This window comes from Euwallacea similis, chromosome 4, assembly GCF_039881205.1.
Source record: "Euwallacea similis isolate ESF13 chromosome 4, ESF131.1, whole genome shotgun sequence".
Taxonomy (NCBI): domain Eukaryota; kingdom Metazoa; phylum Arthropoda; class Insecta; order Coleoptera; family Curculionidae; genus Euwallacea; species Euwallacea similis.
Window position 1 is genome coordinate 3,262,922 of NC_089612.1, and position 14,280 is coordinate 3,277,201.

At 36.9% G+C, this 14,280-nt stretch overlaps 2 protein-coding genes across 4 annotated transcripts in view; one reads left to right on the plus strand and one right to left on the minus strand.

The window, feature by feature from the left end:
* Window positions 1-479: 479 nt before the first annotated feature.
* Mthfs (methenyltetrahydrofolate synthetase) lies at window positions 480-1,714 on the plus strand. Its single transcript, XM_066388846.1, has 4 exons — window positions 480-657; window positions 974-1,101; window positions 1,157-1,284; window positions 1,339-1,714. The coding sequence occupies exons 1-4, from the start codon at window positions 547-549 to the stop codon at window positions 1,557-1,559; spliced, it is 588 nt and encodes a 195-aa protein (XP_066244943.1). The 5' UTR covers window positions 480-546; the 3' UTR covers window positions 1,560-1,714.
* The window catches only part of LOC136408045 (uncharacterized), an 87,925-nt gene continuing 75,213 nt past the window's right edge, over window positions 1,569-14,280 (minus strand). For 2 of the 3 annotated variants that reach the window (XM_066388797.1, XM_066388796.1), the window contains exons 4-12: window positions 13,367-13,542; window positions 13,025-13,155; window positions 12,490-12,656; window positions 12,269-12,436; window positions 7,397-7,580; window positions 7,057-7,283; window positions 6,774-6,865; window positions 6,528-6,720; window positions 1,569-2,549 (exon numbers count right to left, since the gene is read on the minus strand). In XM_066388797.1, coding sequence (XP_066244894.1) covers window positions 2,278-2,549; window positions 6,528-6,720; window positions 6,774-6,865; window positions 7,057-7,283; window positions 7,397-7,580; window positions 12,269-12,436; window positions 12,490-12,656; window positions 13,025-13,155; window positions 13,367-13,542 — 1,610 coding nt within the window. In that variant the 3' untranslated portion in view covers window positions 1,569-2,277. The remainder of the gene's footprint in view (window positions 2,550-6,527; window positions 6,721-6,773; window positions 6,866-7,056; window positions 7,284-7,396; window positions 7,581-12,268; window positions 12,437-12,489; window positions 12,657-13,024; window positions 13,156-13,366; window positions 13,543-14,280) is intronic. The other variant, XM_066388798.1, reaches the window with a different exon arrangement.

Here is a 14,280-nt window from a genome sequence, read left to right on the forward strand (position 1 = left end):
TTTTACAAATATTGTCCTCCACATTCACCATTTTTGTCCAGAAACAAAACACGACACTTCAATTTATGTGGAAAAAGATTTTAAAATCATTTGAAGCCTCGATTTCAAGGGTACTTTGATCAAAAGTCACGGTTTTCAAAAATTTGACTTGCATAATTGGAAATATGTGTAAACTGAGTGTTTTCCTATAGTGAGAATACTAAAAACCAATGCAAGTAATATAATACAAAGTAACCTAATAGTCAGACACGATATGTAGATACTTAAGAGTATTGAATTAGTCAAGTATTATTTTTCTTTAGATAACAAATTACGAATTAACATAAGAATTATCAGTTTATCACATATTAGTCTTATTTTAATTATACAGTAGCACATTTGTTTACTCAAGATGATATGGTTTTTATATCCCAAGAATAATTGGTAATTTAGGAAACACTTGATACGCCACTGCAAGAGAGCAGGGATCACCTAAACGAAACTCGGCTAAATGCAATCTAAGTCACGAATTTTTAACATTTACTTCGCTGAACTTAGCAATCAACAATGGCGGCTATTGAGGCTTCGAAAACAGCTTTACGACAAGAAATCGCTCTCCGAATTGCCAAACTCACTGTTGAAGAGAAACAACGACAATCCAAAATTGTGTTCGAGAAGGTCAGTAAGTAGATGTTTATGTCGATTTAAGGAAATCCCCTTTCTGACCATGATTCCCTTCTTTTTTTACCTTTTTTATTAAGTCACGAAAAGAATAAAAACCTATTTAATTCCCCTGACTATGGCCTTTAGTATAATTGCGCTATCTGCTTGGATAATGATGCAATAAAAATGATAAAATTCAACTTTTAATGCTCATATTAATGATCTATTGTTAATAACACTTGCAATTCATCTTTAAATTATAGAATCCTAGTCAATGCTTCTCACTATATACAACCACAAACAATGCTTCTATATTATACATTTTTTATAGCTAATAAACTTATCTGCTTTTAAATCCAGCAACCGGATTTCGATCTATTTGAGTACAGCTGATGAGATTGATACTGAACTGATTGTCCGGAAGATTTTCGAGGATGGAAAAAAGTGTTTTATCCCCAGGTAGAATGTTTATTATAATTCTTTTTCAGGAGCAAAAATGCAATTTTCTCTATAGGTACAGCAAGGCCGGAATGCAGATGGTGCGATTGGCATCGATAGAAGATTGGGAAACTTTGCCCTTGACTAAATGGAACATTAAACAACCTTTATTGAAAGAAAAAAGGGAGGATGCTGTTGAAACTGGTTTATAATGATTAACTCTAAAAATCTTTGATTTCCTTAAACAATATTTTTTAGGAGGTCTAGATTTGTTGGTCTGTCCAGGAGTGGCTTTCACTCCTCAAGGGAATCGCCTAGGACACGGAGGGGGTTATTACGATTCCTATTTAAATAAATTAAAACAACTGCAAGAATTCCCCCCTGCAGCCGTCGCTGTGGCCTTCAAAGAGCAAGTCCAGGACTCGATCCCCGTCACCCCTAACGACGTCACCGTGGATGCAGTCTTGTACCCCAAATAAAACAACGGCCGTGTTTCTAATTTATTGCTTGGTCTCTACACATCGGTATACAATCATTAGAACACTGAACAAGGGAAACATGGATAGAAAACTAGCGTCTAAATGATTGTCTTTACAAAGTTCTCTGAGAAAATATATTTTGATGTACACATTTAGTTCGCAAGATTGCCAATAATTAACAATTATTCAATATATCCCCCTATCTATCTTATTAATACAGAGAATAGTTTTTAATGTTTAAAGCTTTACAACCGTTTGTGCGCGGCAATGTTTATTCAATCAATCCGCGACTTTAGTAACGCTAATTAGAATACTGGACAATAATGAAGAATTGATACAACATTCCCTATTCTGTTATCTTAACTAAGACATTAATATTTAACTACATTAGAATAATTAAAAAGGTTTGGAAAAATTGGCGAAAAAGCAACCTGTGGCGCCACTCGATGAAAGATATCAAACGAAGCTTAATGGATACTGTCATAGAGGGCGCCAATGTAAAAATTCATTAATAACATAAATCATGTTTTGGTCAATAATGGTACACTAATGACTTTTCCTGACGATTATTGGCCAGAAAACTTTACTTAACACCTAAACCAATTATTACTAGAAGACTTACGTATATCCGTTTGTTTACTTACAATTAGGCCTTTTCCTACAAATCAATAGACAATATACAATTTAAGCTCTAAAGTTTGGAACATAGAACAACTGTTTACAAAACGTGTAAATTCTCACAGCTCTTCGACTTACTGATGTCGTTCAGACATATTTTCTGCAGAATCTCCTTGGCAAAGTGCAGTCTGAGACTGGTTTTGGACCCCTTCATTTTACTTTTCTCTTTGGTCATCGACTTTTTCTTCTCCAGATTCTCTCGCAAGCGGATCTGTTTCAGAATGCCCACAAGCAGCTCGTCGACGTTGTGCTGGATGCCGCTGGACGTCTCTATGAATTTACAGTCCTTGGCCACTGCCAGACCTTTTCCTTCTGCATGAGAAAATCAAATATTAGAAATAGTCGACTCAAATGTACAGTATACGTAAGGTTGACTGAGCTAATTTAGAGAAAAAGACGGGCAAAGAGATTTCTTTCTCTCACATCGTATGATGTGAAGTACGGAGGAATTTTTTGTAGTAAGAAAAAATACAATTTATGTGAGTTTTACAAGTTTCTATGCAAGCTATTCAGTGAATCTCTACAGCCTGCCCTATGGCTTGACACGGCGATCGGCCGATAAATTTTGCACACATGTGTAACACGGAAACAAAACGAAATATTAAAATGAAATAAAAAATTGAAAAAAAAAAACACAATTCTTTAGTTACAAAATGCAATATTTATGTTTCAATATAATCTCCATTTATATTTATACATTTCTCCCAACGCGTGACAAATTTTGCATTCTGTCACTGTAGAATTTTGGTCGTCTTTCGCGGATTCAAGTGATCACAGCTTCCTTCACCTCATCGTCGGTGGTGTAATGGTTACCCTTAAGATACCTCTTGAGATGAGGAAAGAAGTGGAAGTCACACGGGGCCAAATCCGGAGAATATGGTGGATGCGCAACATAATTAAACTTTAGTTTGTCAAAAGCCTTCCCGGTGAGGTGGCGCATTGTCATGTTGTAGGATTATGGGCATTGTGGTCTTTCGGACGCGACACACTCGTCTTCTAAGGTGTCTTAACATTTCAGTATATCGTTCAGAGTTGACAGTTTTCCCATGTTTGAGATATTCAGTCAGGTAAACGTGCTTGACATCCCAAAACGCCGTCAAAAAAAGTTTCTTCGCCGATGCTTGGGTTTTGAATTTTTTTGGTCTTAGTGAACTGTAATGTCTACAGAGCGTTTCATTTAAGGCGAGACAAGTAATTATTTCAACAACTAATTTTCGAATCAAAAAATATTTCGAGTAAACATTGTTTGTTGCCAAGGGGAGACCTAACGCGCATAATAAAATTTTTATTCAAGAGCATTTGAAGGGCATTTTAAGGTCAACTACATTTTTTTAAAATGAAACACCCATTTTTTTATACATTTTTAATAAACTTAAAAAAATAAGAAACTTCTGTTAAGAAAGTTTTTTCTTAAATCCTTTTTTAAGGGTTAAAACGGGGGGTAAATACGGGTTAAAAAAATAAATTGTGTTTATTTATTTTGCGTTCCAAGTAATGAATGGAAATACTTTGTTTCCATTTACAGTAAGAGTTCAAAAATGTCTGGATGTGGAAGGTTAACATTTTGAACATTTGATGCATTGATGATTCGTTTGATTTGTAAGAAGATTTTGTTATGTGTTATTTTTAGTAAATTATTCATTATTTTTTACAATTTAAAACATATTTTATTTTAAACGGTTTCCTTTAATTTTTGGTAACATTACCGTAAAAAAACATTTTAGAAAAAAACTTTCTTACCAAAAAGTTTCTTAATTTTTTAAGCTCTTTAAAAATCTAAAAAAATTGGATGTTTCATTTTAAAAAAATGCAGTTGACTTTAAAATGCCCTCCAAATGACCTTGAATAAACATTTTATTATGTGCGTTAGGTCTCCCCCTTGACAACAATGTTTATTTGTAACATTTTTTGATTTGAAAATTAGTTTTTGAAATAATCGCTTGTCTAATTTTAAGTGAAACACCCTGTATATTCCAAGCTTTGCATCTTTTCTTCGGGGTGGTAATGATGTACCCAAGCCTCATTTCCAGGGACAATATTGAAAAGGAAAGTATTTTTTTCGTCATGATAACGTTTCAAAAGTTACTGACAACGTTCAAGGCGATGCCACTTGGGTTCCTCTGTCAGTTCGCTCGGTACCCACCGAGCACAGATTTTATGGTAACTCAATTGAGAGATAATATAGCCTACTGGTTCTTTAGATATTCCTAAAGAGACGGCTAATTATTGTTGCGTAATTCGCCGGTCACCTTGAATCAAATTTTCCATCTGCTTTCGATGTTCGTCGTCTGTTGCAGAGACAGGCCGTCTAATCCGAGGTGTACCCACAATTGTCGCCTTGTCAGCATCACATTCGCGCAATTTCAACACCCACCTATGTACAATACTTCTATCAACAGAGTCATCACCGTAAACCGCTTTTAAACGACAAAAAATATCTGTAGGAATAACATTTTCAAGTTAAGAATTCGATGACTTCACGTTGCTTTAACCACATTGACATGTCGGCCGTCCTGGACATCATATTAACGGCTATAAAAAACTAATCCGTGACTGAATTTCAAAGCGATTTCACAACTTTATAAAGGAGGACTTTGGCTGTCACTTAACATCAAGCGCAACTCGATAGTACCTTTCATTTCCGTGTGGCGTGCTAGTGTGCCATATTTATCAGCTGAGGCACGTACTTAAGTACTAAGTAGAACTGACCTTGCCGATCAAACCGCCCCCTCCGCATTTCGCATCATGTGATGTAAGAGAGAGAAATCTCTCTGTCTGTCCTTTTCTCGAATTTAACCCAATTAGCCTTATGCGTACTGCATAGTAAATATGTGTCAAAACTTGTCACCAAAATGACCGGGATTGCTGTGCATAGCGATATGAAGCGCATGAAATAAATAAATTTCCTTATTGTTGTCCACGAGGCTTGTAGGGCACGTGAGTGATAATATGGAAACTTGATTTTATACTGCTACACTTTAAACGGCGAAATTCATTCCCTTCAAGGGCTTGTCAAAATAGCTCCACACATTCAGAGCTCCACTGCAGATGCGGTTGTCATCGTATTTTTATAATTGCTATATTATCTGTTGCTAGTTCTCCAGAAGCGTTATGAAACGATCCATTATCTCTGTCTGAAAATAATTCAGACTTTTTGGGAATTCCTAAATTCAGCAAAAAGTTAGGCCTGAAGGCCGATCATAAACAGGGGCGACCATCTCAGAATGGTTTACAACCTGGAATTCCCCAAGGGATCTTTTATCTTTATTGTTGGCCGGAATTGGGCTTTAGTTTAAAACTCATCTTGTGTTTGCAAGATGCTGGAAATTGGAAAGCAAAATGGAAGACCGACAAAGGTCAGTTTCCATATTGTGTGGAGATAATAAACTAATTAGGCTCACTCCATTGCATCTACAATGCGGCAAGGAAGAGATTGGGTTTACCGTCAATTGGTGTGTTGTCCTTTCATCCTCCTTTGTCGGCTGAGACGGTTACACCCTCCATAGGGATGAAACCGAACCAATGGGAGTGAAGGAACCAGGAGAAATTTCCATCAGGATCTGAACAAGCTGTCTTCATCAATCTGTCATCAAGAACGGACACACAAGAATTATTCACACAAATTCACACTGCGTTCCAGTCTTGCAAACACTACATATTCTAGTTATCAAGGAAATATATTTTAATTAAACAAATCAAAGGTGCATCAATTCAGTTCCTCTCGGCCTGACAAAAACGATAATGGTCCTTCGGTGATACACAAAACGCAGAACCAGCCGCGAAAGCAGATACCATTAAGTTACATCAGTGTCTTGGAGAGGTTGAGTAGCAACCAATCCTGACAATCTCTTTTCCTGCGGGTTCGATTGTACTGGTTCGAAAATCTGCGCCAATCTTGGGTTGTGACGTGAGAAACAAGCAACAGCTCTAGATTAACATATTCAGAACAAGAAAGAAATTGAGAACAGAAAAAAATGCATTACTCTATATGAATGGCATGAACATCAACTCACACCCATCTTCAGTGATCCGGTATTTCACCTTGATTTAACAAATTACGCCACGTACGTGGATAACTTTTCATACAAGATATTATTGAAGAGTGACTAAATCTGTTGCGGAAATGAATTTCTGCAAATACACAAAATCCATAATTCTCTATCTAAAATAGACGCAAAGAGAATAGAATAAACGAAGGCAACTTTCTCTAACTTACTCCTGCAATTTTCGGGCAGAAGTGTTTTTTTGCGCATTTTTACAACCTAAGATTCCGAAAACAAAGCTATTTACCGTTAGCTGTAATGGCCCTTGCCCGTGCTAAATCGGCTTTATTTCCCACAACGATCACGTTCTTGTCTTTGGTATAGCCCTCCTTCCACAAGTAATTGAGGATCTCCTCTGCGGTCCGGAACGAAGACCTCGACGTCACCGAATAGACCACGATGCAGGCGTGCGGCTCGTACGTGCTTAGACAGTTTTCAACCTAAAGGACGTACATTTGAAAAAAACATTTCTAAACTGAGATTTAACACTTACGGACATTTCCGAAGCCGGGTGATCGATGAAGACCATTTCGGATTCCTGTGCGTCAAGTAGGATTGAAACGGTCCTCTCCCCGAACTCGTCATCTAAAATTAAAAGTACGTTTTCCACAAGGCAATCGTGTCTATGAAAAATCAACAAAGCCCCTTGCTTCTACTTATTTTGTGTAAAGCCACAAGTTTCACAGCGATCTAGGCAGGGAGTTTTCGAATGCAATGTTCTCTACAGGGCACTACTACTCGGTACCACACCCAAAGAGAAAAATAGTTATTTTTACCTTTTGGCTTACCTAAGCTTGCGTCATAAGTGTTCATGTACTCGGACGTCATGAACTGCGAGACCAGCGCAGTCTTCCCCACGCCTGCATCGCCCAGAGTCACCACGCGGTATTTGGGTACTTCGTCCACGTCATTCATCGAGTCGAAAGAGTCGGAACCTACACTGTGGTATCCGGAACCGCAACAGGAACCGTCGAAAGGGGAACGTTCTCCCGAAACATTCGATCTAAATGTATCCAGAAATTAAAAAAGCTTCAATAATATGTATGTCTCAAACCTGCTAATTGACCCACCGTAAAATTATCATGATTATTTGAGCTGAAATAGGAAACTTATTACCTGCTGGTAATGGAATTGACGCTGGTATTCGAGCGCGACCTCCTGTTAATGATCGAATCGCCGCAATTAACAACGCCCTTATTAGTGATGCTGAAATGCCTCAATCTATAGAGGTCGTCGCTCAACCTGGGATTAATCGTTTTCTCTGGAAGCGAGCAGACTCTCGGTCTGATATGGTCTGGAACTGCAGAAAACAATACAATTTGAGTAACATAAACCGGAAGTGTTACAATTGAATTTACACACGCCTAACAGCTGCAATTTTCAAACAAGCTTATGATGTTCCTCTAATGTTCGGTCTCATTGAAATTATTGCTCGCTTCATTTATATCACAAATTCAACGGAAATTGACGTAATTAATAAATTAATTATTCCGAGAACTTTTAACAGGCACGGCCTTTTTCCTTTCTTGTGGGCCGTGCCACCTAATTAAACGCTACACACCGTTTATTTAAATAAAGAGAGAGCGGTGGGTTGTGGCACGTCCAGGCGTTTTTTAATTGCTGTTGCAATCTCACAAAAAGGTTTCTTCGCTGAAAATTAATATCTAAACTGATTCTCCTTTAGTCGACATTTAAAACAAATCATTTTAATGCGAAACTAAATGGAGACAGTGCAAAAACCATTCATGATACCGGGAAAATCCTTAATCAAATGCAATAGCGTAAACAATTCTATAGTGCGTTTACCATTTTTAAAGGAAAACCTGCTGCGGCTAACTACACTGACGAACAAAATTATCGCACCACTTATAAATTTTTGTATATACTGGGTGATTCGAGAAGGTGGCTCGCCCTTGTAACTTTTTTGTTTTCAAATTTAGAAAGTTGAAATTTGAAGGGAAGCTATATGAGAATAGAGCCAATTGATTGGTATTAATGACGATTATTTAGCACTTCCGGTTTAACCGGAAATAACCTCAACTTTCGATTTTTAAATATCATACCTTATGCATTTTTTCTTTTTTGGAATCTAGAGATCATTTTTAATCTAACAATATGTCATTTAAAAAAATATTTTTTTTTTGCGGTTTTTTTATGTCGAGCTACGGCACTGAGGTATACGTATAAGACACACTTTTAGGTCACAATTATGGGGAAAAATACTAATTTGTCATTTTATTGATTACTTTTTTATAAGCAATTTAAATACTGAAAGACAGCTACCATATTGCTATTTGAAAAACGGAAGATAAATGGGAAAAACTGTTTTTCGGTAATTAAATTGCTTATAAAAGAAAAAGTACCCAATAAATTTTTCCCCATAATTCTAACCTAAAATTGTGCCTAATACGTATACCTCAGTAGCGTAGCTTGACATGAAAAAAACCCAAAAAATAAATGTTTTTTTAAATGATATATTTTAGACTAAAAATGACCTTTAGATTCCAAAAAAGAAAAAAATCATAAGATATTATATTTAGAAATCGAAAATTGAGATCATTTCCGGTTAAACCGGAAGTACTAGATAAGCGTTATTAATGTCAATCAATCGGCTCTATTCTTATATAGCTTCCCTCCAAATTTCAACTTTCTAAGTTTAAAAATAACAAAGTTACAAGGGCAAGCCACCTTCTTGAATCGCCCGGTATAATTTTTTTCCCAAGTACGCTTGTAAATGTTGCATTTTCGTAAAGAATCAAGTAACACTGTACACTTTCAATTGTTTTTAATCCATTTTGACATTTGTTGAGACACTTGTTTTGCGCCATTTGCAATTTTGCGTCATTACTGTCAACAAGTGTAGTATTGTTTTGGATTTGATTTTGTGTATACGTATTGAAATGGCTCTAACAAAAAATTTAAGGGAATATAACGCAGTCAAAATTGTCACCTTGATGGAAGAAGGGTAAACTCGATGTGAGGTTGCCCTAAGGTTAGGTGTTCATCATACCACCATTGGTCGATGTCTTCAGCGATTTAAGGGAACAGGTTGCCATACTAGATGACCAGGGCAAGGCTGGCCAAGATCCACAAACCAAGTGGACGATCGTTATATACGCTTCCAAGCTTTAAGAAATCGGTTTCTCACCGAAAATGAGATAAAAAATCGATCTCAACATGCCTGAAACATTACGATTTCTTCTAAAACAGTAATATTGAATAAATCCGGGTTGAGTGCAAAACACCCCGCAAAAGGCCCTCTCTTAACCACAGCCCACAAGCAAACTAGGCTTGAGTTTGCTCGAGAACACTTCGATTGGGATTTGAATGACTGGAAGAGAGTTTTGTTTACTGATGAAGTCAGAGTGGGCCTAAAATCTTCCGACGGACGCACTTTTATCTGAAGAAGACCAGGTGAAAGATACAGCTAAGCATGTATGGTTCCCCAAGTGACTTTCCATGATGGCGCAATAATATTTTGGGGAGGCATTTCTTTGGAGGCCCGACGGACCTTGTAGTAGCCCGAGGAAAACCATTATCCTCTTAAAAGTACTACGAAGACATTTTAGAAGAATATGTCGTACCTTTGGCACTTCACCCTAGTGACAAGTTTTTGTTTATAGACGATAATGCCAGATAGCACTGAGCTCTGATAGTGCGCGAATATTTGAACGAAGTTGGCATTCAACGTTTAATGTGGCCGGCGTGCGGTCCTGACTTGAACGTGTTTGGGATTATCTCAAACGACGTATTCGACGACGAGGTATTGCTCCTGACAATTTAGCTCAACTAGAAACCGCGGTTTTTCAAGAATGGCACAACATGCCCCAAGAATTCATCACAAAACTTTTTAATGGAATTCCACGACGTTTGAAGGAAGTTGTTCGAGCTAGAAGCGGGAATACACGATATTGAAACCGTTAAAAATAAGAAATTCGGTTTATTCTCGATTTTTATTATTCGTAAATTTTTAACAAAAAATCTGAAAAACTAAAAAAAACTGAACTAACTTAATGTTACTCAAGTTAACGTAAGAGAGGCGAAATGATTTAATTCCATTACTTATTTTCTCAATAAATAAAATTAATTTTTGTTAGGTATGAGTTTTATTAAAATTCCTTTGAAATTTATAGGTGATATGATAATTTTGTCCATCAGTGTGTAATGAAACGTTTAAAAAAGGCCTTTTTTTTCCTTTTCATCGATCGCGTGATTTTTCGCCGCCATGTTGTAGTGCGAACTGCGGGCTATCGAAATTAATGAAATGTGGAATTTAGCGAATTATGTATAAAACCAACGTCTTTTAGAACTGACAATCAACTTTTATGAGCCTCAATGGGGCTCTAAAAAACATCTAAAAAATGATAATATTCCATTTTTTGACGACAACCTAGGGAATTTATGATACCTACGTAGGTTTACATCGCAAGGTTACCAACTGGTATGAACAAACTACGTTGTTGATTTTTCAAAAATTTTAAGCAATACCTGGTTTTCATGCACAAAACAATTTATTGGGTAATTTTTTTTTAATTAAAAACTGTCGCTTACTGAGATGTCTCCAAGAAGTATTAGAAACACATCAAACCTCATCGATCTTGTCAAGTGTCCCCGTCCACTAATTTGGACGAATAATTGATATTTCTTGTCGTCGAAGGTCGTTAATATGGGAGTTGTTCGAAAAAGTTTGGCAACAGAAAAAAATTAATTATCCATGTTTCCTCTTTTCAGCGGAGAGGTAATGCAGGGCGAACTAATCAATTAAAAACGTACGTTTTTATATTAAAAGCGTAATTGAGCAGATTTTTGTGTTGCATAAGAGCGTGCAAAAAAGGCGATATTTGTTGGAATTTATGAAAAGAAGGCACTCTTGCACATATTGCAGCTATACATCATCTCTTCCGTATCAAAAGAAAACCAATTACCTACTACCTACAAGAATCTATATTCATTACACTATATTCATCATCGGAATAACTCATAACAGTTTGATTGCAAAAATTGAAAACTCTTGCATTTTTCCGCTTCTCCTATTGCATAAGAAATTACATTCCTCTATATATTTAAAACCTTAGCCAGATACATCTCACGGCTCATTGATCCGTATCTCAACCAGAATTTCAATTAAATCGTCAAACTAGAAAATTCTATAAATTCTAAATTGAATTTCATTTCTCACAAGTTTTTCGAGAAAGAGGTCCATTACTCTTTTCTCAGGCGCTATTAATCATCGCCGGAGGGGAAAAAAATCTCGACGGCCCAGAAAGAGAGAACGTCAAAGTTCGCCCACATTGTTCTTTGCAAGAGATAAATTATTAAGTTTAGCCCCTGAGGGGAGGGCGAGGCCCTGTCGGAAGTTGCAGGTAAGTATTATACGTGAGCGCACGTAAACAAGGTAACTTAGAGCTCGTGTTTTATTTAAAAGACGGAAATGTCCTAAGATTAGATAAATTCAAAAAGGACGTCGTTTTAGACACACTAATTGAGAATTTTGCATTTTTTTATAAAAATTCGTAATAATTTGAATAGCTCTATAGCCAGCAATACATGGCAGCGAATTAAAAGTAAATTGAGGGGTTCTGCTCATCAGAAAATGGAGAAATTACTATCTATTATTATAAATATATTAGGGCAAATTTGGAGGTTAAAGATTAGTATTTTCCAGTCAGTTTACTGTTTTTGCCCAATTCTCTCTTTAATTAGAGACGAGATTCTTGAGTTTCTTCAGCGTTTCTTAGATTCTCCTTTAAAAATCGTTTTAAAAACAATTTTTAATATTTTTAGTTTTGATTTGGAGCTTTTCGAGCCATTCAATTTCAGGTTCCTGTCTAAAAATGCTAAAAATCTTACTTTCTTTAGGTGCGATTTTGAGTTTCGTATAGGTCCTCAAAAACGCATGTACTTTTGGCACAATTGTCTCTTCAACTAAGAGATTAACTGTTGATTTCACACAAAAAATAAACACACTTTAAACGATTTCTGACTAACCTGGAAGCTCTAGAAAATTCGAAGTCCTTCTCTGCCTATTCCGGGGATGTTGAAAATTTAATGGCCCCAAACCCTCATTAGAGGCGTTACTGAGCACCGAAGACACAGACTCCCTGGACCCTCTGGAACTTCTCCTGCTCGCTAAATAGGCCAAACCTCCTTTGGAACCTGCATAAAACCGAAATTTTAGGCATGGATTCAACAAAGATTAAGGGGCCTACTTTTCCTAGACCCGGATCTGCTAAGAGCAGTGGTCGTGGTATTGGTCGTATCTTCTGTCATGTCGGTTAAGTCAGAGGTGGACTTGCGGCAGCGGTGGATTTTCGGTTTTTCCGTGGGAGTAGAATTGCTCGAGTCGTTGGGGGAGGGAAGTTGACGTCTTCGACCCCTAAGGAAATGCATTTTTGTCGATAAGATCATAGGTGCCGCTCCAAATGAATAAAACGGGCCTAATTTTAAACGATAAACGGTTTCGTTTCAATAAATGGAAAAGAGCGAAATTGAATTTCGTCTTCAATTCCCTTGGGGTTGATGTTAACTTGAAGAGCATACGCGCGATTCGGCCAAAAAAAAGGTAATTAGGGCCTTATTTGCATTGGAAAATGTTTTTCTGTCCGGTGAAAATTTCGTTTACCCATTCAAAAATAAAGAGCGACAACCTTTAGACTTTTTGAACTTCCAAAATAACTAAAAATTTATAACTTGTGAAATGACGTTTTAAGAGTGGTATCATCGTTTTAATGCTGGTGCACATACCTTTTCTCCTTTAAAGATGAGTGTCTGGAACTTAAACTAGTAGTTTTAGTAGAGCATATTGAAGTTGAGATGGTCTGGGAATCCGAGTCCAATGAGTGATACGGTTTGTTTTCGTTTACATTACGACTGACCTGAAAAAAACTTTTCCAGAATGGTTTCATGTTTCATAACGCCACTCTCAAGCCCAAGTGTGTGTGCTCTATTCTCGGACATTAGAGATTTTTCGTCAGATTCAGCACGTTACCGAGGCAAAGCGGAAAATATTTGAAAATCTGTTTGAGCAGTTTTATATGTCCCATAATGCCTCCCTCAAGCCGTTATGCCCCCAAAAAAATAACTCACTCTATGATGATTTCTCGGCATCCCTGTGCGTTCTATGGGGGAAGCATGCATGGCAAAATGGTCCCTGCAGTCTTCGTCACTTTGAGGACTTTGAGGCCCGAACTGGAAGATCGTGGGAGATTTCGGAGACGAAATAACGTGATTTTGAAGTGAAGGGGAGCGCGGTGATTTTGGGGCTGAAAAAGAAATTCTAAAGATCGCATATACTACATATATGCAGTTTAAGTTAATTTTAACTCACACAACAAAGATTTGATTTTCTCGTTATTGAAGAGCCTGAACATCACTTAAGTGATATTTCACGACATTATTTTGCAGACAGATGGTCAACTACTGATTTGTAAGTGTAATAAAATTTAATTTCCTTAATAAGTATCGATCGAATCGGGCATTCAATATCAATTATATCGTATATTCCCTGTTGGCAAACAGAAAATAATTGAGCATTTTTCAGGCGAATTCAATTACAGCACAGGACTTTATTTTATAACGAACACGTGCGTGATTATTGAATTTTCCAATATACACAAACAACTACTTGATAAACTTATAACGTCTTAAGTTAGGCAACCACTTATGCCGCCACACAATGTCTAAGTTTGCCGCGAAGGCTTTTCGCAATATTGATTTGGAGATTTAGAATGATTCGTCTTTTGAAGAGGAGCTTATTTGCATTTGTATAGCGAATATTATGGGATTTTATTGGGATACACTGTCTGTTCCATTTTCATGCAAATGCCAGTGAAATGAAATGTGACCGACGGAACTTTATTCCTCGACACATTTGACGTATGGGATTTTAATTACAAATAATCAATTAGGGGAAATATTTGATGAATATTTAATAATATTTGGGTAGTTGGGAGCGCAATAATCCCGGGGTTCCTGCATCATCATAAGGCAGAAAGCCATTT

Bases quoted from the DNA above. Each gene is read 5' to 3' on its own strand.
- Mthfs (XM_066388846.1), top strand. From the start codon at position 547: ATGGCGGCTATTGAGGCTTCGAAAACAGCTTTACGACAAGAAATCGCT. The intron at 658-973 runs GTCAGTAAGTAG...CATTTTTTATAG, and splicing joins CCAAAATTGTGTTCGAGAAG to CTAATAAACTTATCTGCTTT. The intron at 1,102-1,156 runs GTAGAATGTTTA...TTTTCTCTATAG, and splicing joins AAAAAGTGTTTTATCCCCAG to GTACAGCAAGGCCGGAATGC.